Consider the following 24791-nt stretch of genomic DNA (forward strand, 5'->3'; position numbering starts at 1 on the left):
GCTAATTCCATCGCTCGCGATTCGACCAACCGAGCAAGCCCGCCCCCGCCGGGAATCGATACGAGCAACGAGCCCCTCACGCACTATGATATTACATTGCATTACCGCCTCTCTCGTCTCACTTTCCTTCCTCCTGCAAATTTGTTTTCCAGAGCAAAAAACACTTGTGGCGCCACCCGCCAAAGGCATGGTGCCCCCAGAGAGGAACCTAGGAGGCAGCTTTGCCACCTAGGTCGCGTGGCCTTGCGGCATCATCATAACTTCCCTACCGGATAGTGCGAAAACTGCGCACCGGTGAAAGCAAAAATAAAAAAAAAATGGTCTTGAGGACAAGAAATGGCGCAGTAATTGTCTCACATATCTCGGCGGACGCACGAACCGCACCGCAAGGGAAAGGAGGAAGGTGGGAGTGCAAGATGAAAGAGAGAATGAAGTGCGGTAGTGGAGGGCTCCAGATTAGTTTCGACCGCGTGCACTGACATCGCACAGCACAATGGCGCCTTTTGTGTTTTGCCACCATCGAAACGCCGCCTGTTGTGGTTGGTTTCGAATGCGGGTACTCTACTCCAGTTGCAGAGCGCCCCAACCACTTAGCCAACGCGCGGGTTACCGGTGCAAGCGGCAGTTAAATTATAAATTCATCGCTCGGGAAGGGCAACCTGGGCAGCACAAGGCCCAGTATTGGGAGCACCTGCCATCACAGGGCTGTGGCACATCGCTTAGCGCTGAGTGAATAAAGAAACTTTATTTCATCATTGGAATTAGTGAGGCATAGTGGGGTGGCATGGCCCCCGTGTGAGTGAGAGCAACTTGCACCACTCTTCCAGGAGGTGTGTGAGTACTCCCATGGATCTATAACTGTATAAACTCAGCAATTCTCTTCGTGTTCGTACATTACAATGAGCCTCGTAGGCCGGTTGAAGGCATTCAATATCTTGGTCGCTGCAGTACAGGTTTCAACATATGGTAACTATGTCGCTTTTAATTATTCACAACTGGAGCACGGCCCCATTGTCGATCACACTAAAAAAATGAGCCTGTCAAAGCATAATAGCCGGCAAAATTTCAGGTGCCGTCACGAGAGTATACTATACGGAGAAGCTCCAATATCGACAAACTCACAAACATTAAAAATCACAGCGTATTCCACAGCTCAGCGACAGATGGTGGAGGCTACATTATCTGTGCTCTCTCGGTAAGTACGTAATCAGTGAGCTCTGTTTGACCGCGTAATCAGAGACGCAGATCCTCCGGCTGCACCACTGCGTTTGATTTCGCTGATTTTTTTAAATCGACTATGCGATCAGCTTCGTCAATCGCGGTAATAAGAATATTTAACTATCTAGAAAGGCGCTTTTAATATCTACAAAATTCAAAGCTTGCTCTCTATGTCACCACAGTTTCTATTAGTTATGTCGAATGACACTCTGAAAGGCACAAGCTCTCGATTTTAGACGATCTTACGCCCAGCTAGCGGAGGCGCCAGTGCTATGAGTTCAAAAAAGGACATTCTATAGGCTGAAACGTAAAAAGCTAGGGTGGCTGAGGTTGTCGAGAAAAAACAGCTGCCAGTTTCCCTTACCTTTGCTGTGGCTGAGTGGTTAGGCGCTCGGCTACTGACCGGAGTTCTTTGGTTCGAACCCGTTCGCGGAGGCGGCATTTCGACGGAGGATAAACGCAAAAGACGCGCGACTGCTGTGCAATATCAGTGCTCATTAAATGTTCCCAGGTGGTCGAAGTGCAGCCCTGCACTGCAGCATCTCTTTCTTCCTTTCTTCTATCACTTTTTCCTTTTTCTCTATCCTTATGGTGTGATTCGGATGTCCCCCAAGATTTGAGACATTTGCTCGCCATTTCCTTTCCTCAAAAACCAATTTTCATTTATGTTTCTCTTCAATAAAGTTCGTTCTTTCTTTAAGAATTGGCGTCCTGTCCTTTTTAATTGCACTTTATTTAGTTTTACACTATTCTGTTCAATATACATTTAACACTTATGTTCAAAAGATTTGCTGTGGCCGAAAGCACACTTACTTTCAGAACGCTGAAAATGCATCTTCATCAAAGTAGATGAAAAGCAAGAAGTTTTTAGAAGGTTTATCAATATGCCAAACTATAGAATGTCTTGTCTGAAAAGACATGTTTGTCATTTTTGAGGTTTATTAATTTCATTAAGGTGATGATTAGTGCATTGGAGTGAATGCTTAGTTAGAATATAGAAATTGATTCACGTGAAGTACGCCCAAATGCTCCTCAGAGTCAGACACTTAGAGTAACATACATGCGGCCTATTTTTCGCCAGAACACTGGCGCATGACTGGTCGAATCAATAACTCGAAGTGCGAACAGTGTGTGTAAAACATCTGACCAACACAGTTCCCACTTCGAGTTATTGATCAATTAGATCTCGCCCTACCATAAGCTTGCCATCCCGATTAGCTCACTTGGTAGAGCGACTGTTCCGGTGCAGCGGTGGTCGCAGGTTAGAACCCCGGACCAGGACGAATTTTTTTTAATGTGCGAATATTCTGAGAAAGCTGTACAACTTTCTCTTGTAGCCGTATGGCTGCTCTTGGATGGATGCCAATGGGTAATTGCTACCTTATTACAAATCTACTCCACCTAGCGAGATTTCGGAATTCGAATTTTAGCGCGAAAGCAATATTGGCCTCCTAACTTGCACAATCTCACTCTCTGCGTGATGCCTCTGAGGTAGCCACAAAAAATGAACTAAAGAAGCATAAATGTGCGCCGCATGGGTTGAAGTTGACAACTTTGTGGCAGAAACGTGGCACAGGAGCAATAGGCTGTCGACGTTGATTGGGTTCATTGACGTAGACTCCGCTGATTTTAAAGAGAGTAAAGATGCATAACTGGCTCGCTTTGAGGCATGCGGCGGTGGCGTCCACCTGCAAAAAAAACTGCGCTTTCGCACAATATATTGTGCTTAACAGTGCTAAATAACCAGTCCATTTTTGGAGCGAAAAGCTCTACTCCTCAAATGCCGAGCCTGAAGGTCAAATGGATCTTGGATTTGACCTCTAACGGGAGGCGCGCCGCATGTGGCTATGACGCCATGCCATATTATTCGCCGACGCCACAGCTAGGCGCTTGGCAATCAAGTCTGCCGCTGCGCTGGCTGCTGCTCGGCTGCTGCTCTTCGCCAGTTGTCCCATGTGATCCGTCACGTGATCCGCTCCTCCATTTGGCAGTCCCGTCCGCCAATGCTCCTACCACCGCTCTCGACACTTGTGGTTTGCTCAGGTTGTTTCAAGTGGTTTGCTCTCGCTGAAGGTTCGAAAGAGTAAATATGAATCAAAGCTAAACTTTGTCTAACTGTGCTTAACAGAGCGTTTACTCTGTATATCCTGACCCAGCTGATTTGAGCCACAGCCACTCTGTTTAGTGCGCTGGCACTTAGAGTGGCCATTCCCCGGGCATTAGTCGTTGTGCGTTTGTTTGCCTCTCTACTTATCTGAAGTTGGTTTTGTGGCAGGTGCCAAGTCAATCATGAGAACCTGCTCGGGCAGAACAACCTGGATTGCAACTTAGCTCAATCAACTGAAGTCCTCCCAATTGCAGCACCTGCCATAGAAGGGCAAAGCCGCATCGCTTGACCGCTGCGCCGCTGCGCCAGAAGTAGTAGAAAGACATCCACGGGTCTATGAATGTAGAGTATGGCCAATTTCATATATAGAGGCTTTAAGCCATTATCCCTATCCGAACCACTGCCAACCGTAAGCACTGGATCTGAACAACGGAACCGAAGTGAAAACCAAAGTGCTAGCGCATCTAATTCGCATTGGTCCCAACTACGCCAATCGATGATAATTGCGCTTTTAATCGTTATGGGAATGGTTTGAATTGTATAATGGCGTTTACTGTCCTAAAGTTATCAAGCAAGAGTTGGGGTTATGTCGTGTTTCATACTGTGGAAATCGCGCTTTATACGTCTGTGTTCACGTCTTTCTGTACCAATTAGCGCGATTTCCTCTCCATCGCACCGTGACACAGTGATCACAGGAAGGCGTAGTGGAGCGCTCAGCATGAGTTCATCAACGCTCACTGACGTCGCGCAGTACACGGGCTTTTAGCAATTTGCCTCCATCGATATGGGATTTCGTGGCCGAGATCGAACCTGCGTCTTTCAGGTCAGCAGCCGAGCACCATAACTACGTCGCCACCACGGTGGCTTTCGTATTACATGATGCGTTCTGGGCGTTTGTTCGCATTTCAGCCCCTTTTGCCTCCTTTGGCTCTTTCGATGTTCCTATTCTTTTATTTTTTTCTCTTTCTTGCTCTTCACCTTTTTCCTCGCCTAATGCTTTTTTTTTCACAGTGCAGGCGTCAACGGTAACGGCGTTGTAAATTAATGGTAGGAACTGAAGCAGCACAGGTAACCGGCCCAATATTGGAAATGTATTGGCAAAGAACAGTCCCACAAAGGACCAGAGTGAACCCATAAATTTGCAATACTGGCCGAATGTCACCTAAAACCATGCAGTTATTGAAGATTGCATTGGCTAGAGTGCCATTGCTTTGGCGAGAGTGCCATTGCACGTGACATTTTCCTCTGCTCGAAGTGGGGTCACAGAGCAATTTTCCAAGGGAAGCTGAAAAGCAGGCCTGAGGAATGGATGTTGAATGTTTGTTCACCCATTACTACCCATGATGCTCTCCCCTTACGTGGCGCACCTGGCTTGCTTCCTCATAGCCCACGGATCGGTTGGCTTTTCTGACACTAGGGCAGGATTTCAGGCGCACTGAAAGCTGTGTTTAACATTTTGCCGCCCTTTTTCTATATCTGTCTCGCACCTCTTGTATAGAATAAATGGTGTGGTAGAGAGCACAATAACCCAGAAAATTTATTACGATAACCACGGTAACGATAGCAATAATGAATCTATCACCGCAAAGGGGACCTTGACTGCGTAATCAGTCTAAGGCCCCGGTGGTACTCATGGTGACAGCACACCAGAGAGCTATATCGTGTACCAGCGGCTATAAGGTGATGTTCTACGTTAGGAAGCAAGAAAATAGCGACGCCTTCAGAGAAAACGCTGTCTCCCTATACACCGGGGCATCAGCTACACATGTGCTTGAGAACAGCGCCTCAAGCACCTTTCATTGGCAACGTAAAGATCATGTACGTGTCATGTGGGCGAAGAAACGATGCAATCTGTCAGTATGTCTTGATTCATTGCAGTTCAAGAGACTTTTAACCCGCAAATAATAACAAGTGAGTTTAGCGAAGAGCATTGATCTCAATCACGTGTTGATTGGGTGGACAAACCATGATGATGAATAAAAGAAACGTTAAAATTAAAATTTTGAAATAGCGTGGATGACATATTGCTTACTGTTAGGTTCAAGCTTCTTTACTTCGAAGAGATTGTATAAAAAGAGGCTGTTCTGTTTGAAGCGAGTGAGTGAAGATCCTAAATGGCGGCTATGGTGGTGGCGGCATTTTTTGCAAGCCTATTCCTTGCCTACCAATTTGGCTCTGTATGCTCGTCCAATGTCATATTCAGTTCCAGAAAGCATGGCTCTGCAGTACTTGATATAACGGAGGTAATGTACCCATTTCGCTACGGTGACCCACTCATTTCTTTTCTTGCAAACTGGTGTAGTTAAACTTTGCCATCTCTGATGGAATTACCGTTTTGTCATCAAAACTCTTATCTGCACACTTTTTTCTTTAAAATTTTGACGGGGTTCAAACGCACACGCACGATTCTAGCAGCTGCAGCCAAAAGCGCTGACCCGATAGCGAACGCAGTGAATTATGTTTCTCCTTCACTGTTCCCCTAGCAGCGGCCCTATGAACTAATTACTTTTCAGACCAATATGTGAGCTCAGTTAACAGAAAATGTTTGGAGATTAGAAAGGCCCAGTATATTTAGGAACACACAGGGCACACATTTCCTACAGTTTGGGCAATCTTGTAGATCCCGTGCAAAAATGCAACAGACTAAGAGAATAATTTCAAAAGCGAATGATCAATTCCTTGGTGTTTGCGTTGAATCTGTTAGTCACATATGTATTTTATTATGATCGCGGTGACATGAATTTATGGAGAAAGCAGTGCATGGCACTTTGTTGCTGACCCGATACGTATGCTCCGTCGCCTTCAACACACTTCTCCTGATACATCAGGAGGAAATAGAAGTTTACAGAACTGACAGTAATGAGTACTAATGATTAGTAATTAGCAGTAATAAGCACCCGAGAGTAATCAGCCATGGTGGCTCAGGGATTACAGTGCTCGGCAGCTGAAATTTGCACAAGATATTGTTAGCTTCAAGAAATTCTGTAATGTGCTTATGAATGATATGTTCTAGTAATTTGCATGAGTGTGAAGTTAACGAAATGGGGCGATAGTTGGACAAGATTTGGGTGCTGCCAGCTTTAAAGAGGGAAATAACTTTTGCAAGCTTCCAGGCTACGGCACGGTTGCGGATGATAGCGATTTCTGGAAGATGGTAGTCAAATAGCGGCTGGTCCAAAGAGAGTAACGATGCAGAAATACATTAGGGACATCATCAGGACCACTACGTTTTTCACATTTATGTTCAGAATGAGGTTCAGAACACCTTCGACGCCTACTGAAATATCATCGACAGAACATTGAGAGTTGCTAGGAAAAGTAATCATTTCAAGGTTATCTCTTGTAAATACCGACTGAAAATATGTGTTGAAACTAGTAGCTATAGCTAAGGAGTCACAGACCGGCTTAACATCAATAATGAAGGTATTGGGACTAGTGCTCTGTGGCAATATGGATGCCCAAACTTTGCGGGGATTGTGTTTCATTAATTGCGGCAAGCAATTTCTGTAGTAAAAATCTTTTCCCGAGTGAACTTTCGCACGGAGTTCGTCTTTAGTGTCGCTGAACTGTTGCAAAAGTGCAGGGTTACCATTGCGCTTGGAAACGCGTAGTCTGGCAACACGGCGAGAAAGATGCAGTATGTCTCTTGTTATCCAGGGCATACTGTGGTTTTGCTTTTTAGTTTTTAATGGAACAAAACGCTGAAAACGGACCTTCACAATGTTTTCGAAAAATGTTACTAAAGAATTCACGTCACATGATATGCTAAGGTGCTGAAACTGTTCAAATGCGTCACTTAATAAATCCAGGATAGCCACGTCGTCTGCTCTACCGAAATCCGGAAATGTTGAATAAGTTAGTTTTGAGGAAGGAATAGAACATGGGATCGAAACAAGAGCAGCGTTGTGATCGGATATGCCCTCGACGACTTCTCATGTAAAGTTCGTCGCGAAAAGAGAAGAGCTTAAAAACACCAGATCCAGTATTGCCGAAGACCTCGTGGACTTATCAACTATCTGTTTTAACCCAAATGACAAAGAAAAATTGACAAGTTCACTACTGATTGCAATGTCGTGAAAAGTAATGGATAATGTATGCCATTGAATTCCGGGAAGATTGAAGTCTCCTAGGATAATTATATTTGGATTGCTGATATTATGAGCAGGCAAGAAGTTACTTAAAGAATGCACATGGTCTACGGAAGTGCCTGGTGGTCGATACACCGCACAGATAACAAATGATTTGTTACCTACGTAGAGTTTGCACCAAGTCGACTCCATTTTGACAGGGACCGAAATTTCAACAAATTTTAGACTAGACTTAATGAATAGAGCGACACCGCCTCCTTTCCCATGCTGCCTGTCCGCCCTAACTACAACGAAACCTGGAATAGTTACTTCAGAGTCAATTATACCATCATGTAGCAATGTTTCGGTGACCGCAATGACATCAGGCGAAAGAGTGAGGATTAAAGAGATAAAATTTGGGAGCTCGTTTACAAAACTTCTGGCATTAATGTTCAGAACACGGAGGTTGGCGGCGGTGTCCCGTCAGTCAGAATATGCGGGTGGCTTGGCAGCAGTAGCATTAGCAGCAGCAGTGTCCGGGGGCATTGATTTCCAATCTTTGATCAAACTTTTCTCAACATCATCCCAGTTGTACCGCACGCTATCTATAAACACGTGGTCATAACGCAAATGAACCTTCAAGCCACTGTCACGATAAGATTGCGTTGCATCCCATATTTTTTTCCGGATCAATCGAACGTGAGCAGAGAAATCCTCGGATAAGCTAATGCCTGAGTTTTTGAGCCTATGAGCATTTTTTAACGCTTGAGTTTTTTCCCGAAAGTCAAGTAGCTTAACGATGACAGGACGAGAGCGCCCTTACTGCTTTCTACCTAGCCGATGATACCTTTATATTTTAGGACAATCGAAATGAAGGTTATCGATGAATACCTTAGTCACCGCAATGAGCAGAGCTTTGCTAGTTTCTTCATCTTCTTCAGCAAGACCGTGAAATATACGATTGTTTCTGCGAGAACGGTTTTCCAGCTCATCATTTCTCGAAACAAGCTTGCTAATAACCTCAGACAACGAATTCAAGCACGGTCCCGTCGTTTGCGTCGCCGTTCGAGGTTGGCGGGTTTGACTCAAGAGCAGAGACTCGTGATTCAAGTGCCTCAAAACGAGAGTTCACTCTCTGCTGGAAACGTTTTATATCTGCAATATCTTCGGCCATTTTTCTCTGGCCCGCAAGCAATTCGGCAAGCATTTCATTAATAGCTGGCTGATTGGAAGTGGAGCAAGCGTCATCAGTGCTTGCTACTTGAACATTAACGGAAGAAGGTGTAGAACGTGTGCCTGGTTTTCAACCGGGATTGCTCTGCGAGGGTCCAGGATTAGTTTCCACATCTCCGCTTAAGAGAACACCAGAAATGCAGTAAACAAGCTGCGAATACAACGATACAGACACATAACGAAAACCGCGATTGTGTGGGCGAGGAAACAGCATCAAAAATCTGTCATCAGAGCGGACGCAACGCGCGTTTTCAAGAAAACGTACCTGCGTGAAGAATAAGCGGATCAGCATGCTGCCGCTTTTGCTGTCTCCTAGCCCACTGGCAGTCCGCTGTGTAGGCATTGCTTTTATACGATCCCTGGGTGACGTCACAGAACTTGGCTTTAAGATGACCGGTAGATCGAAGATGACGTCGTCGAAAGGAGATGCTCGGCCAGGTTGCGCAGTGGAGGGAACACCCGTGCTGTCTTTTACAGGAAAGGTAGGGCAGTCCACGCTCGCACAGAGGTCATCCACGTGTAGGATTGGTGAAGGCGATGGACCTGATGTCCGTAGAGCAAAGAAACAAGGCGCCGCTGTAGTGCCGACGAAGGAACCAGCGAGGCAGGCGCAGAACTGCGTGAAGAATAAGAAGCGGATAGTTGCCCTACAATGCCTTAATTCGGCTTTTCGTCATGACAATAACGAGCAACTGGTAGCCGAGATTATACATCTTCAACACCAGGCACTGGATGAGGGTCGTGAAATAACCTTCAAGCGTCTACAAGGACGCCGTGGGATTATCGGAAACGACGCAGCTGACGCTGCAGCTCGATCGGCCCGCGACAGTCCCAACATTGTCCGGATACCACTGACGAAAGCCGACGAAGCAAGGCATCTGTGACTGCTTGGCCGCGAAGCGGTTTTAGCGTCTTGGTCATCCCAAGGAATGTTAAAAGAGTAGAAAACTGAGCTAGTTGCTTCATGCATCTTGGTGGGAACAGCCGAAATAACAAAACGCAGACACAGCTTCGTTTACGTTCTGTGTGTTCCTTTCTGTGTCTGCGTTTCGTTATTTCGGCTGTTCCCACCAAGATCCCAAGAAAACTCGCCATGTCATTGGTGCCGCCTCGAACCGTTACTTCTACTGAATCCTCCGCCTGGCCTCTCCCATTTCGATGCTGCCCTGTTGTGCCGCCTGTGGCTGGGAGGGGCGTTTACAAATACCTACTCCCCGTAATCGCTGTGGCAGACTCTCCTGCGTGTGACCACAGCGGTTGCGACGAGACAAATGAGCACGTACTTTGCAACCGCCCTCGGTATTGGCGTGAGCGCGTCCTCCTGGCAGCAACGCTCCGCCGCTGAGATCCTCGTCCGTCTACAGAAGTCGAGATTGTGGGTCTTTCGACTAAACCTTCATCGCAGAGAAGAGTTGTGAAAAAGCACTTTTCAGGTTCCTGAAGGACTCAGGACTGAGTTCAAGGTTATAAACTTTCAGTGTGCGCCCTCTGTGTAGTCTGTTAGCAACGGCCTACGGACCCATGAAAAAGTGATCCTCCTTTCCTCTCTCTCCTTTCAATCTTTCCCTTCGCTCCCTTTCTCGCGTGTATGGTAGCATACTGGGTGTCGCCTACTCAGCCTCTCTGCCTTTCCGTTCACCTTTCTCTCTCTCTCTCTCTTCGTCGCCTGTGGAGTTCAATATGTGATTCAGTACCACGTCACCCTACTTAATATACAGCACAAAAAGAATTAGGAATTTTGGAGAGGTGAAACTTATCAAGCTTATTTTTGAACCTTCCCGCAATATCACCTAAATATTCAGCATCACTACACAGTTTGTACGTAGAAGAATGAAAAAAATTGACACCATTTCACAGGAGCCGTCTTTGCTCGCACTTGGAGGATAGAAGACAACAATTCGATTCACTGTTCGGTTTTCTGAATCCGTATTTCTTTCTCGTCTCTCCGCGGCTGCAGAATCCCTGCTTACCTTACTTTCAGTGTAGAGGCATCTATCATGATCTTTAAGTGCGGCAAATTAGCCCAAATAAAACAATTTGCTGACACCAGTACAGTTATACTGCACCTTTCTTAAGGAAAATGTAGCCGAAAGCGCTCATGTCAGTACAAAAAACCAAAATGCCACCAGTTTACTCAATCCATCAAACATCCACCAAAGTGCTAAATGGATCAGTCCTGCGCGTATCGCAAGAATTTTGGTTATTTTCTGGAGTAGCGCATGGAAGTATTCGCCCAATTACTATTTAAAAGTAACACTGTGTAATGATGATAGAAAAGAAACCTTAAACTGCTTCGCCCCGCCGCGGTGGCTCAATGGTTACGCCGTTCGGCTGCTGACCCGAAATCCGTGGGTTCGATTCCGGTCGCGGATGCTCAATTTCGATGGAGGCGAAATTCTAGAGGCCCGTCTGCTGTGCGATGTCAGCGCACGTTAAGGAACCCCAGGTGGTCGAAATTTCCAGAGCCCTCCACTACGGCGTCTCTCATAGCCTGCGCTGCTTTTGGACGTTAAACCCCAATAAACCAAATTTCAACTGCTTCAAAGGTCATGAGCTACTATCCTGACAATAATTAATATTCAGCGTAGTGTTAAAAACCGGTGAGAGGGCACTGTTGAGGGGAGCGGAAGAATCTGCCATCTAGGCAAAAACTGACCAGCAAGCAGCCTACCTGTTATCAAAATATTAAGCTCCCTCTATTTGGGAAGGTGCCGTTCTGAAAATTTTAATAGCTGAAGCATTAAGACATGCAAACTTCAAACCAATACAGCCAGAGAACAGGAGTATTGCGAAAGGAGAAGATTCTGCTCTTTTTTTGAGCACTCGCTTGAAATTTATCAAATTTCTCGTGCACGCGTGGTATACTGAGGCAAATAGTTTCTCGGCATACACCGCAATTTAATCAGAACCAGAAAAGTTAACAGTTGATGCCTCTGTCGTCTTGGGTGTTTCTACCAGAAAGTCCGTTCTCAAAACACGTACATACCCGCGGCGATATGTAACACAGAAGTAGAGTTGACAAACTGCTCTAGTACAATTTTTGTACTAGTGCTGAAAGATCGAAGGGAAATAGAGTTAGTAGGTACTGAGTTATAAATATAGGGTCTAGATATCAATTTCAGATGTATTTAAAATCTAAAAGGTGGTGGAAAAATTCGTCCTTACAATACAGGCACTATAGACATCTTTGAGGATATCAGAAAATTTTGACACAATCGCCTAAGAATTATTTATACTTTGTTCTGATACTAAAAGGCTTCCTTTAAATATCTAAAACTCAGTACATGATATTCTGTCGTTTACCCGAAATGAATATGTGTCATTCGCAGCACATCTACGCTGGTTGCGCGGCGACTGACGCTGCTCACATAGCGACTGTGTTCTTCACTTCAAATTTAGAACATTTCCTCTGTGACTGCCTTAGGGTTAAGAATTCAACAGCAGTGCGTGACGGCTGACGTATGAGTCCAGCAAACTAATCTTGCTAAATACCAGTGGTGATGTGGTACCGGTTTCTTCATTTTTGCCATATTGAGATCCGATCTCATGAGTAGCCATGTTTGTGAGCCACATTGCGTGTTCGTATTTGGAGTATAATGTTTCAAGGCACTTTTTTCATATCATCAGCCGAAGAAACATTGTTATTAAGCCTCTACAAATTTTTCTTCAATGTAACACTGTAACTATGGTGCTCTAAAACACTTTCTGGCCGAATCTTCTGGTGCAAACCAAATTGTGTAAAGCTTGTGCTCATCTTTTTCACCATTTAGTAGGGCGACACTATTGAAAATATCCAACCACTCTTCAACGCCTTAAAACACGTAGCCATGAAAATCAACAACTGTCCGTCTCTTATGGACGAGTTTCAGCATCCGTAACAAGCTGTGATAGGAGCGTAAATTGATTTTTCTGTCTGAGACTGTGTCGCCCTTGATGCGGCAAGACGGACCCCATACTTAAGCGACTGTTTGCATAGTCGGCGGTTGCGTAACTGGTACTCTGGTCTGATTCACAGCAGGTAATATGCCTTGAGCGGGAACTTACAATTCTACACAGGCTGATACAATGCAGTAGAAAAACTAACTAAAAAAAAGATGGCGGGAGGCATGCAGAAGCCGTCTAAGCTTATAAGAGATTGCTTTGTAACTTTGGTGGAGACGTTTTAAGCGATGCTATTAGGCAGCGAATTGAAGGGTGGTGCTGAGCTCAGTTTGGAAATAATCAGTAGTTGTGAGCAGCCGTTTGACCCCTATGCCTACTATCGGATTATCGTATTTGAGGAAGAAGGACATCCTTAGTGGTGTGCTTAAAAAAATTGCGTGATGTTATCTTACATGAAAATATTCGAATTGGTGTAAGTTGGAGATGACACAGTGTGATTGCACTATTCAGAGATGGAGGGACTCTTTGAGGGCCATGACATCGGCTTCTTTCTGTAGTGAGATGTGATGAATCAAGCTGCACAGTTTTGGTTTTATTCCAATCCGATAGGCGCCTGATTGGTAATGCTTAGTCTAATGCTTAACGCACAAATGCGTGGTTTGCTGGATTATTTCGATCAACAGATGACAATTTAAGGTTTCCTCACAGGTAGCCAAGTGCACATGAGGCGTTCAAGCAAATAGTGTACATGTGAGTGGCCCATGAAAGCATCAGCGTCGCAAGTATCCCTAGACAATTTTCGTTTTATATGGTTTAGCGTTCTTTACGCGACTAAGATTATGAGGGACGCCTTAGTGAAGGGCTCCGGATAATTTCTACCACCTGGGTTTCTGAAACATGCACTGACATTTCACACCGTACGGATCTCTAGCATTTCACCTCCATCGAAATGCGATTTGTTCGTGATTACTTCATTGCCGCTCTATCTTGCAAAACGTGCGCCAATTTTTGTTACAGTAATGCAAGAAAGGGACCCTTAGAGTTATTGAATTTCACCTCACAGCATACATCCCCAAGGAGTTTTTTGCCAGAATGACGCAAGCATTTTGAACAGGAATGTGCTGGCCGTAGTGAATGTACACGTAAAAACTTGTATGCAATCTCAATGTAGAAGAAACATGCACAGCGTGTAACCTGTTTGTCGAAGAATCACGATAGTGCATTGTGTAATGGTTCCAAAATTCTTTCTTCGAGTTTAAACACCGAGTTCTTACTGTGGGCCCTCGATAATTCGGAAGTTCGAACTGACAGCGTCGTTTTATGAAGTTAATGTATACATAATTGGCAAAAAAACAGTAATTTCAAATATAGGGGTAGTGCTAGGCTCGATTCTAATGGGCCAACCAGCCATCCTCAACAGGCTGATGAAACAGAAAATTGTGCTGGATCACCTCTCGCTTTGGAGCAAGCGAAAATACTGCTCTAAACATCGTGTCAGGTCGTCCCAACGTTCTGCGCGTGGTTATGACGCTGCTACCGGTGCGTGCCAACGCGTTATTCGCCAGTGGCACAACGCGCGGGCTGACCTTATTTAAGGTAATCATTTGGCATCAACGCACAGCACTGATCTTGTTTTTACGCTAACATCGCTTTTGTGGGAAAAATAGTCAGCAGAAAGTCTTCTTTCTCCCCTTCACTTTATCATCTATTTTTTTTTTTCAGTTCGTTGGAACACCCGAGCCGATATGGACGTACTTTTCAAATGCAACAAGTAAAATCCAATGCCAAGTGGATGTAATGGTCAATATGTCCAGAAAGTACATTAATTTTGACAGGTCCTACAATACGACGAAAAAGAGGTAAAGTTATGCAATTTGTAGGAACTATTTTACAAGTAAATCAATCAATCAATCAATCAATCAATCAATCAATCAATCAATCAATCAATCAATCAATCAATCAATCTTTTCCTCTTTCCGTTACAGGCACAAGAAGCTTATTAAAGGAGTATTTACAACGACCCCTCTAGATACTCTCGTCTTTGCTGGCACCGGTTTGTATGAAAATTTTATTTTTCCTCGAAGTCAACACGCTGTTTTATACAACGTTCCCCCATTTATGACATGCAGTTCCAAAACACGCTTTGGGACTAACATATTTGCTTTAAACACTTTCTGAACCTGTAACGTTTCGTCATTTATGTCACCGTATAATGTAGCTCATTGATGTGTTCACGAAAGTGCAATACTAAAGTGTTCGCTTCACAAAGAATTCAGTGATTCTAATGTTATATAAAAATGAAAACCGTGGATTGGATACCGTATCAAGTCCCCCGGAGGAAATACAAAGACTGCTTGTCCTCCCTGAGCTAACTATCGTCTGCTTTTATCGAGGCATTAAAAGTGCATATTAAGTACATGGCTTCCCAAAGCAGCAGAGATATTTCTATAAATATTATTCAATAAGCGCTTCATAAAACACACAAAAAGAAAGCATGAAACATTGAATTACCATACTACATTTAGAAAATATACTTTCTGTCGTGTCCGGTCGCTGTGTTGAATGCAGCGAAGACGCACACGGTACTTTAAGACTTCGTTTATTTAAAGCTGAAGAGGGTGCGACCAGCGTCGACCGAGGCAGCAGCCGAACTGGCCGCCCGAAGAAAGGAGGGAGTGGAGAAGCGTCCACGGGAGGGAGTGGCTTCCCAGAACAGGAGGAGGGTGCGGGGGCGCACCGTGGGGGGGCACCCGGCGACAGCGTGCGACGAGGGGCAAGCGGTCGTTAGGAGGAGGATTGAGTGGTCGTTAGGAGGAGGATGCGAACTGTCGTTAGGAGGAGGACGCGGGGGCGCACACACACAAAAGCAATAAGGGGACACAACACTTCCTTCCCCCTTGGAAAGTTGCCTGGTATCGTGCAGGGGGTCGGCGCTCACGCGTGGAGGCGCGCTGGCTTTGTGCGCTCGGGGGAGAAACACTTGTAGGCTGGCTGTTGTTCGCTGTGTCTCCTGGGTCTGTCCTGGGCGAAGTCTCTTCTTCCGGGAAGAGGTGCCAGGCTATGTGGGAAGATGACTGTCGTGTCCTCTCCGCTGGCGGACAGCTCTCAGACGGCGTCGTAAATCTACGCAGCTGGTTGAGATGTCGGCGTGCTACTGTGCCATGTATGTTGACGAGCCAAGAGCGCAGGCCTATGCGTCTGACAATTGTAGCTTCCTCCCAGCGTGGCTTTTTCAGAAACTGTCGGGCGAGGACGCGCTGCCCCTCATTAAGCGTGCCGCAGCGCGGAATTGCTTTTTCTTCCCGGAACGTCTCTGCCTTTGGCTCGGGGAGGATGGCTGTGAGCTGGGTTCGCATTTCACGCTTGAACATCATTTTCGAGGGGGTCTCGCCTGTTGTGCTCTGAACCGTCGTGTGCTGCTTGAAGAGAAAGCGCGCAAGGCGGCGCTGCAGCGAGCCTGTCTGATCTCTTTCAAGGGCGCGTTTTAGCTCGGCTACGTAGCGCTCGGCTTGTCCGTTTGTCGCTGGGTGGTAGGGGGCCGATGTAACTGATGAGATCCCGTTGTCGCGATAAAACTTGAGGATCTCCGCAGACACAAACGGTGTTCCGTTGTCCGACACTACCTTGCGCGGCAGGCCGAACGTTGCAAATAGTGATCGGAGGTTGTCAATGACTGCTGCCGAAGTCGTCTGTCCCATTTGCCTTATCTCAAGCCACTTTGTGTAGGCGTCTACGACCACAAGGAAAGTGCAGCCCTCAATTGGTCCTGCAAAATCAATGTGCAGTGTGTGCCATGGTGTGTCTGGCTTTTCCCATTCTGGGACAGGAGCTTTCGGCGGGGCGCTCCGGCTGCTCTGGCAAGGCTTGCATTCTCGCACCACTGTTTCGATGTCGTTGTCAATGCCAGGCCACCACATGTAGCTTCTGGCACACTTTTTCATTGCAACGATGCCCCGATGTCCGGCGTGGATGAGAGACATAGCTTGTGCGCGTAGTTCTCTCGGCATCACAACTCGGGACCCAAATATGATGCAACCGCGATGGGTGCTCAACTCTGTAGCTCGCCTGCGGTAAGCGTCGAAGTTGTCCCCTTTGAGTTTATGCACGTTGCCTTGTTGAACAGCTGTGTAAACTAGCCGGAGAGCTGCGCACTTCTGCGTAGATGCTGCAACTGTGCCTGCTGTAAGCGGAGGTTCTGGCAGTGCTTCGAACATCAGAACGTCTCCTGGTGGAAATGGTTCGTCAACAGTTGCGTCTAGTGGCAGACGGCTTAGCGCATCGGCGTTTTGATGTTTACTCCCATTGCGGTAGACCAGAGCGTAGTCGTACGCTGAGAGTTTGATGGAATGCTGCGTCGGCTCGATGACACCTTGCTGCTCCAGTTTGTCCAACTCTTTTTCAACTGAATCTCGGAGAGCAAACGGCACCGGCCTGGCCTTCAGAAATTTGGGTTGCGCGTTGTCCAACAACTCCAGTGTGACCGGGGGCCCTTCGTTTCCTGGAATCTCTTCCGAGAATACTCTTTCGTATTTCTCTTGGAGTTGCTCAACCATGTTCTGGCTCGGCGTCTGGTGTATGCCGCATATCATCACGCCTAGTGGAGAAAACCAGTTTCTCCCTAGAAGGCTTGATCCTGTGCCCTTCACAACAAGCAGAGGTAGCGTTTGGGTCTGGCCGTTGTAGTTAACCTGCACGTTGGCAGAGCCCAATAGTGGCAGATTCTGTCCTGACCACGTTCGCAGGTGCGTGTCGTCTTGTTGCAGGGCGGGTGCGTCAGATGGCCATGAAGTTCGGAACGTGTCCTCACTGATCAGAGTACAGGCTGCGCCGGAGTCCACCTCGAACTTAATCAGCTGGTGATGTACGCTTACTTCTGTAAAAATCTTCGGTCGCGTGCCGAGATTCATGGTGTTCAGGTCGTACAACACAGATGGTGTTGCTGATGTTGTTCCATGGAGATCAGATAGCGGCGTATTCTCTGAGGCGTTGACGCTGTGATTAGGCTGGGAAGGTGACTTTATCTTGGCAAGTCTCCGTTTCGTAATGCATGCTCTTTCGATATGCCCTCGCTTGTGGCAAAAATTACACGTGGCTGACTGGAATCGACATCCCTGGGGGTTGTGTTGGTTGTCACACCGCCAGCAGAGTTGTGCCTTTTTGACCGATTTTACAACAACAGAAGGCTTGCGCACCTGGTTGCTTGTCTGGTGTACCGGCTCGGTGTTCCGGCGAATCCCTCTCTGCTGGTGACCGGCGCTCTCCGCTCGAACGGCGATGTCGTAAGCTTTGCTGAATGTGAGGTCCTTCTCAGCGAACAGGCGCTGCTGCAGTGACTCGTCACTCAGTCCGCACACAAATCTGTCGCGTAACATCACGTCCAAGGGAAGCATGGTGGTGTTAGCAGAAGAAGCTGCGTCTCCCTCCTGCCCGGTAGCTGTTGTCGACAGCGTTCCAAAATTGCAGTCGGCAGCGAGCTTCTTGAGCGCGGCTACGTAGGCGCTCACAGTTTCTCCTCCCAGTTGATCTCGTCGTTGGAAGCGAGCCCGGCTGTAGACCTCGGATGGCCTTGGGTCGTAGTGCTTTTGCAGCGCTTTTACGATGTCGTCGTAAGACACTGCCGCTGGTGTGCTTGGCTGAATAAGGGCGCAGACAGTATCGTAGGTCTGCTCCCCGCACAGCGTCAGCAGGTTGGCCCTCTTCAAGGCTGGGTCTGTGATGTTGTTAGCTTCAAAGTAGAACTGAAGGCGTCCAACCCACGATGACCACGATGAGCCGTTGAATTCTGGTATCTGATTGGGAAACCCTCGCGTAGCCATGGCTTGTCAATAGCGTTGCGTAGCGCGGGTCGAATCCACTTTCTCGTCGCCACTGTCGTGTCCGGTCGCTGTGTTGAATGCAGCGAAGACGCACACGGTACTTTAAGACTTCGTTTATTTAAAGCTGAAGAGGGTGCGACCAGCGTCGACCGAGGCAGCAGCCGAACTGGCCGCCCGAAGAAAGGAGGGAGTGGAGAAGCGTCCACGGGAGGGAGTGGCTTCCCAGAACAGGAGGAGGGTGCGGGGGCGCACCGTGGGGGGGCATCCGGCGACAGCGTGCGACGAGGGGCAAGCGGTCGTTAGGAGGAGGATTGAGTGGTCGTTAGGAGGAGGATGCGAACTGTCGTTAGGAGGGGGACGCGGGGGCGCACACACACAAAAGCAATAAGGGGACACAACACTTTCTGATGATACGGGAGGCAGATATAAAAAAACAAAACATGAACCAACAAGCCCTCAAGACCGTCCTACTAATGCATGATGATAAACCATGCCGCACACTTTCTACTAGTCTAATAAATCTCATCAAGTGCCTATCCAATCATTAAAACACAAGATCGCGCCTTGGCATCGTGTACATGGCATCCTAAGTGTTTGTTTCACTTCTGCTGCATAATTATACCTCAAAACAAAAAAGTACTTAATACTTTAGTCTAAAACCTAAAAGGTGTTTCCCACCATTAAGGTGTCTTGATGAGTTATGCTCCCTCGGGTTACCAAAAATTCTATATTACCGACTATAAAAAACCTTCCACTTTGGCAGAATTCCTGAACAGCGTGCCAAAAAATAATTCTTTTTTAGGCTATTTTCAATATTGGTTCCTCTCCGCATTTTTATTGATGACCAAAGACCTAGAATCATGTACAGAGGGCAAAACGCATGTCTAGAACACGCTCTGAGCGTGTTTCTGGCGTAACACGCGATAACTAGCGATTAGATTTGGTTAAAAATGGCCTGGATGTAAACATGGGCTGTTAAACTCATAGAATTTTATCGTAATTTTTTGCCTTCTTGGTTGCAGCGGCTTTGAGAGCTCCGGAACGCACAGTTTGGTTGTTCTAGGCATGTGTTTTGCCCTCTGTACGTACTTTTTGTAGCGCCTTTTGTTTTTTCCTGCACTTTCACGAGATATTTTAAGCAGAGGCGACCCGCATCAAAAGGTGGCTGTAATCACCACCACACGGTGCTTGTTAAAGAAAGACTTGTTAAAAATCCACGTTCAACATTTTTCTGTTTGAAATTAGTTGAGTACCAATGAAGAAATTTTGAAAAATGGTTCACATCAATTCCTACCCCGAACACAAATTTTATATTTCGAACAGGTAAGCTAGGCACTACTGTATTTAGTATGAGGTTGATCGATATTGTTGCATAGGTCACCATTCTTACTAAGGGAACAGGAAAAAATTAGCAGCGCTTGGGATGTCATATTGATGGTCGAACGGAAGATTTGGGCCTCTAAGAATCCAGTAAAGTGACTGACGCAGCAATTGGCACATTGATGAACCAGTGACGCCGCGAGAAACGCATCACGCGCCACAGTTTTGCATTTGCGCTCAGCACAATGCCGAGCGTAACAACGCTACACAAAAAAGCATAAAAAAGGGCGCCACATAGAAGTGCGCTTCTTAGTGAGAGTAATGTTAACAAGACAAACTAAACTACGCAGCCTCATCGATCTCTTATCCGAAAATAAAGCAAGTGCATGATCGTTTTAAAGAATACGGCGAAAAAAAAAATTCACTTTCTTGGTACCTCACACGATTCCCATGGCACTCGCGATTATTTCCTTGAAGCCCAATTTTAGATAACAATTAATTTTCCAACCATGGAAAATTGTCTGTAAGAAACATCATCAATCTTACTTTGAGCGTGCGGACTGAGGGTATGCACAGACTCTTAATTATTAAAAGTCAATGTGGCCGCAAAAAACAACTAAGCTATCCTGTAGTGCACTCCCTTTTAGGGGCAAATTTAACTACCCAAGTTCTGGAGAAGAGTTAGATGACTGAATATACATAATTCTTGCTATTGGTGGTGGAGGCGTATTCAAACTGTAAATTAAAAGAGCTTGATAAAAGTTAGCATAGAAGAAGTCATTACGGCGGCATCCAAGTTCATGAATTTACAAATACAAGAGATTTAGACTTCGGTTAAAATCTTCGTAACTCTTTAAAAAGAAAATTTATTTCTTAAGTATTTTATTTATTTTACAAATGACGGATATGTAATGACGGATATCTACCCCAGAGCATGCGCAACACAGCCTGCCCCTAAATAGAATTGCGCTAGGGGACATTTACAACCTTTTTTACTCCTATGCCCCGCCGCCGTGGCTCAGTGGTTACGGCGCTCGTGTGCTGGCCCGAAAGACGCTGGTTCGATAGCGGCCGGGGTAGAATTTCGATGTAGGCGAAATTCTAGACGCCCGTGTACTGTTGGATATCAGTGCGCGTTAAAGAACCCCAGGTGGTCGAATATTCCGGAGCCCTTCACTACGGCGTCTCTCATAGCGTGAGTCGCTTTGGGACGTTAAGGCCCCATAAACCTTAAGCCAAACTTGTTTCTAAGCGCACTGACCCTCTCGCACCGCCTTCCCCCCCCCCCCCCCCCCCCACGCACACACACACACGCTCGCGTTTGACAGCACCAGGAGCCCTGTACTTCAAACAGTAGCGTTAAAATTTTGATACCAAAGTCTGCAAGGCCATGCATTGAAGGCGCATATGTCGTCGGTTGGAATCCATGTCGCAAGCGAGCTTCCAACTTGACAAGCACATGTAAGCTGTATGCAACGAGAAATCATGACAACACCCGTAACGCTCTTCGACATACGGCTTCGTCAAAATTGTGGTAGGAGTGTCGGGAAAACTGGCGCCATAGTGAGGTCGGCCAGTCGAGGTATATACAGCCGGACAACACGTATATGTTTGCGTGAAGTGCAGTCCTCGGTTTGCTATGTGCGTCATACGGCCCCTAGATGGCGTCTGCCTTTTTTTCAAGCCATCGCTGGGACTTTTGTCCCATCTGCAATTACGCACACGCAGCCGGCTTTTCTCACACTCGGTCTTGCAAAGCGTTCACATTAAAAGAAAGGAGTTACAATATTGGCCGTGTTTTTCTTACGGAAACGCAAGCAACTTGCACGAAACGTAGTTGGCACCCAGTAGAGAAGAAATGAAGCACGATTTCTTACTGTGGCCAACGGGACGTGCACAAAACAAGCCGCAGAGCAAAAATTACACCCCCGATAGTTCTATAATGCGTTTACCAATCGTCCGTCCAGGGGTGGGGAGCTATGCCCAGTGGTTGTAGCCAACCCCAAAGCAGTAATCGTTTGGGAGCTCCATTCCAGTTCTGGCAGCACACACAGGGGTTTCTCAATAAACGAACAAATACCGGGTTCATACATATTAATACGTTTTGTGCGTTTGTTACGCCGCAGGCTAGAAGCGCTATTGACAGCTATTTCACCTCCGTACAGCAGTTTGTGTCTGACTCGCTCTTTTCCAAGGGAAAGTTACGAGAGTAAAGGGAGATTTTAAGCCACTAATACAAACTGCACTACAGTTCACCCCAAACGCAACGCTCAGGTGAAATGGCGGGTGCGATTCAGATGCGACAAAGCTTTAAGCTATTCAACAATGATTCGCTACGCCCCTGACTATTCACAACATTTCTTTTAAGAAAGTAAAAAAGGCACAATTTATTACACACGGTCAAAATAAAACTCGACTAAAAACACCGGTATCACTATTACTACGTTGAGCTGTGCCTGCTCCTTTTTTTACTAAAAAAAAACTCGTCGTGTCTGATGATCTCCGAAAAACAAGTGCTTTTGTGGTTTTTTCTTCTTCTGCGTGCCCAGGCGCTACATTTGTATTCGAGAAGCTGGTATTCCAGGCTAAAAACTACTCATGCGCTGTATTCTTCATAAAGGAAAAGAACGGCGGTGAGTACATTTCTTTTACTCTGTGCCTTGATCATTTCCGGAAGCTCGCTAATGACACGATTGTAAACATTCTGAAAGGACGAAAAAAACAGGTATTGAATATCTACGACTACCTACTGCCACACATTTTCACGTTTACACGATTTTTTTCCAACACTTTCATCTATTAAACGCACGCACGTACGCACATGCACACACGCGCACACACCCCCCACCCCCCCACACACACACACACTCACACACACACGCACGCACACACACACACACACACACACGCACACACACACGCACGCACGCACGCACCCACACACACACGCACACACACACACACACGCACGCACGCACGCACCCACCCCCCACCCACCCACCCACGCACACACACACACACACACTCACGCACACACACACACACACACGCACACGCACACGCACGCACGCACACAAAGTGTATTTGGTGCTTCTAGCCATACTAGGATTGAAAAGTTACGCATCAGGTATCTGAACCTTGCGATAAAGAAATGCACAACTCTGGAATTAAATTTACAAACTAGGCATAGGTGTTTCTACGTATTTAGAGGTTGAATCTTGAGGAAGTGAGAGTATGTAGACGATTTTATGACTGTTTGTCCTGTGTTTGCAGCCAGCTGGAATTCAGAAATGCATACATTATGCTTCACCTAAAATTTTACATTTTTTAAAATGGACCTTTAAAATTAGAGCAGTGCTTTTTTCGGCATAGCATTGTCATGGTCTAGTACATCAAAATACAGCTAAGACGTGCTAGCTATCAGGTTGGCATAGTAATGTTAAACAGCAACCTTTTTAATTATTGCTATTGGCTCCTTAATTACTAAGAGGTGTGTTGCCTACGATAATTAATATCCAAATCAGTTTTTAAAGTTTGGATAACGCGAACGCCCTCCGCGCAGCAGCCAAAGAAATTTGGCCACATCGTGCCAAAATACATGCGCTTTCGAGAGGCTTTGCCGACGTAGCCAAAAAGTGTCGGCCAAGCGTGCCGAGGGTAACCGCATTATCAAAATTCTAAAAGCTTGTATGCATATTATTTAAGGTGGGCTACAGCCTCTCAATAAATAGACTATCAGTAACAGTTAAAGTTAACCGTTTTATCTTAGTTAACCAGCCTGTGTTAGCACGTCTTTGCTGTATTCTGAAGTATTACACCGCTGACAGTGCTATTCACAAAAAGCGCACTTCTAATTCAAAAAACCTATTTCTAAAAATTGTGTAAAATCTTGGGCGAAACACCCTTTATAATAAATTCGTTCAGTTGCGTACATAAGCCGCCGCTAAGTGTAACTACCACTATTTTCTTTTATCTACGGGACCTTGACAGCACAATGTTTGGAATGCTTTCAAAAAGAATATAAAGAATGTCAAGTGCATTTTAAATCTGAAGCAATGAAGAAGTGAAAATCTTTGAAAAAAGAGTATATATATATTATATTACTTTTTACACTCATACTAAGTTTTCCATAGGTTCTACTTCTTCTTCGTTGTTTGCTAGCATCGTTCTGCATTTTGCACAGCATGAGGAGCCCGAGCGTGAGAAGCCCGTTTTGTGCCCGAGCGTTTTATTTTTGTATTTTTATCTTCGCCCCGGTGAAACTCATTTGAACTCGTTTTGTTGCTGGACAGTTTAGCCCACATAGGTACCCTTGACATCCTTTTATGCTGATTTGCTTTTTCATACGCCCGCCGCCAGCTTTTTTACCTGTCATCAAAGATGGGCTTTTTTCTTTTCTCAGTAGAGTTAGAAGTTTATTCCCTCTCCTGTAGTCTATGTCCTTTCTTCGCCTGCGTCCATTAAGCGCAAACCTATTTCAGATGCGCTTCATACCAATTCAAAACACCTCGAGCGAGACGTTGAAGCGGTGGCCGAGTGGTCTTAAGCCTTCGGGAAAGCGCTGTCTATTTTCATGAGCATTTTGTCAAATGCGGCTCGAAAAAATAAAATCGGAAAGTGCTTTTGTCCAGATTAAGATAAATATTGGACGATTTTGGCTACAACTTAGTCTTCAGAGTCAAACCTAGAAATTTCTGCAAGCTCAGCGCCATCTTCGCCGCCTTTTCTAATCTGTGTGTTGAAGTGTTTCCAAAGAACGGGTTCTAAAAGCATTTTTTGTACGGCACTCGTTCTGCATTAAGATGAAGAAAACTTGTGGGGCATACTTTGTAACTGCTGGCAGCAGTGTTTTTCGGCGCACCAACGCGCAGACTCCACAAACACACGCGCGCGCACACACAAACGCGCGCGCGTGTGCGCGCGTGTGTTTGTGTACAATCGCACGCATATGTGTACAGTCGCACGCATGGTACTGCGATGAGGGGAGTAGGCAGTCTAACGGACCCCCCCTTGATTTTGCGAAGGTGATCAACGCTATGTCCGAGTAATGACACAGGGCTTGTTCCGCTACGGCAAGCCAATGCTAGCCGGTGCGGAGCTCCTGGGGCTCCGACCTTGGCACTCAAGGAGTTCATTGGATTGCCAAGT

General features: G+C 46.1%; 1 protein-coding gene and 1 pseudogene across 1 annotated transcript in view; one reads left to right on the forward strand and one right to left on the reverse strand.

Annotated features, from left to right (window-relative positions):
- Positions 1-24791, forward strand: part of LOC149327392 (uncharacterized) — an 89279-nt gene that overhangs the window by 64028 nt on the left and 460 nt on the right. The window contains exons 3-5 of the mRNA XM_089562365.1: positions 14230-14366; positions 14493-14560; positions 22193-22276. Of these exons, the coding sequence (XP_089418491.1) occupies positions 14230-14366; positions 14493-14560; positions 22193-22276 (289 nt within the window). The remainder of the gene's footprint in view (positions 1-14229; positions 14367-14492; positions 14561-22192; positions 22277-24791) is intronic.
- Positions 7876-12183, reverse strand: LOC149327393 (uncharacterized; annotated as a pseudogene).

Source organism: Amblyomma mixtum, chromosome 10 (genome assembly GCF_055824585.1).
Source record: "Amblyomma mixtum isolate Tamu chromosome 10, ASM5582458v1, whole genome shotgun sequence".
Lineage (NCBI taxonomy): Eukaryota > Metazoa > Arthropoda > Arachnida > Ixodida > Ixodidae > Amblyomma > Amblyomma mixtum.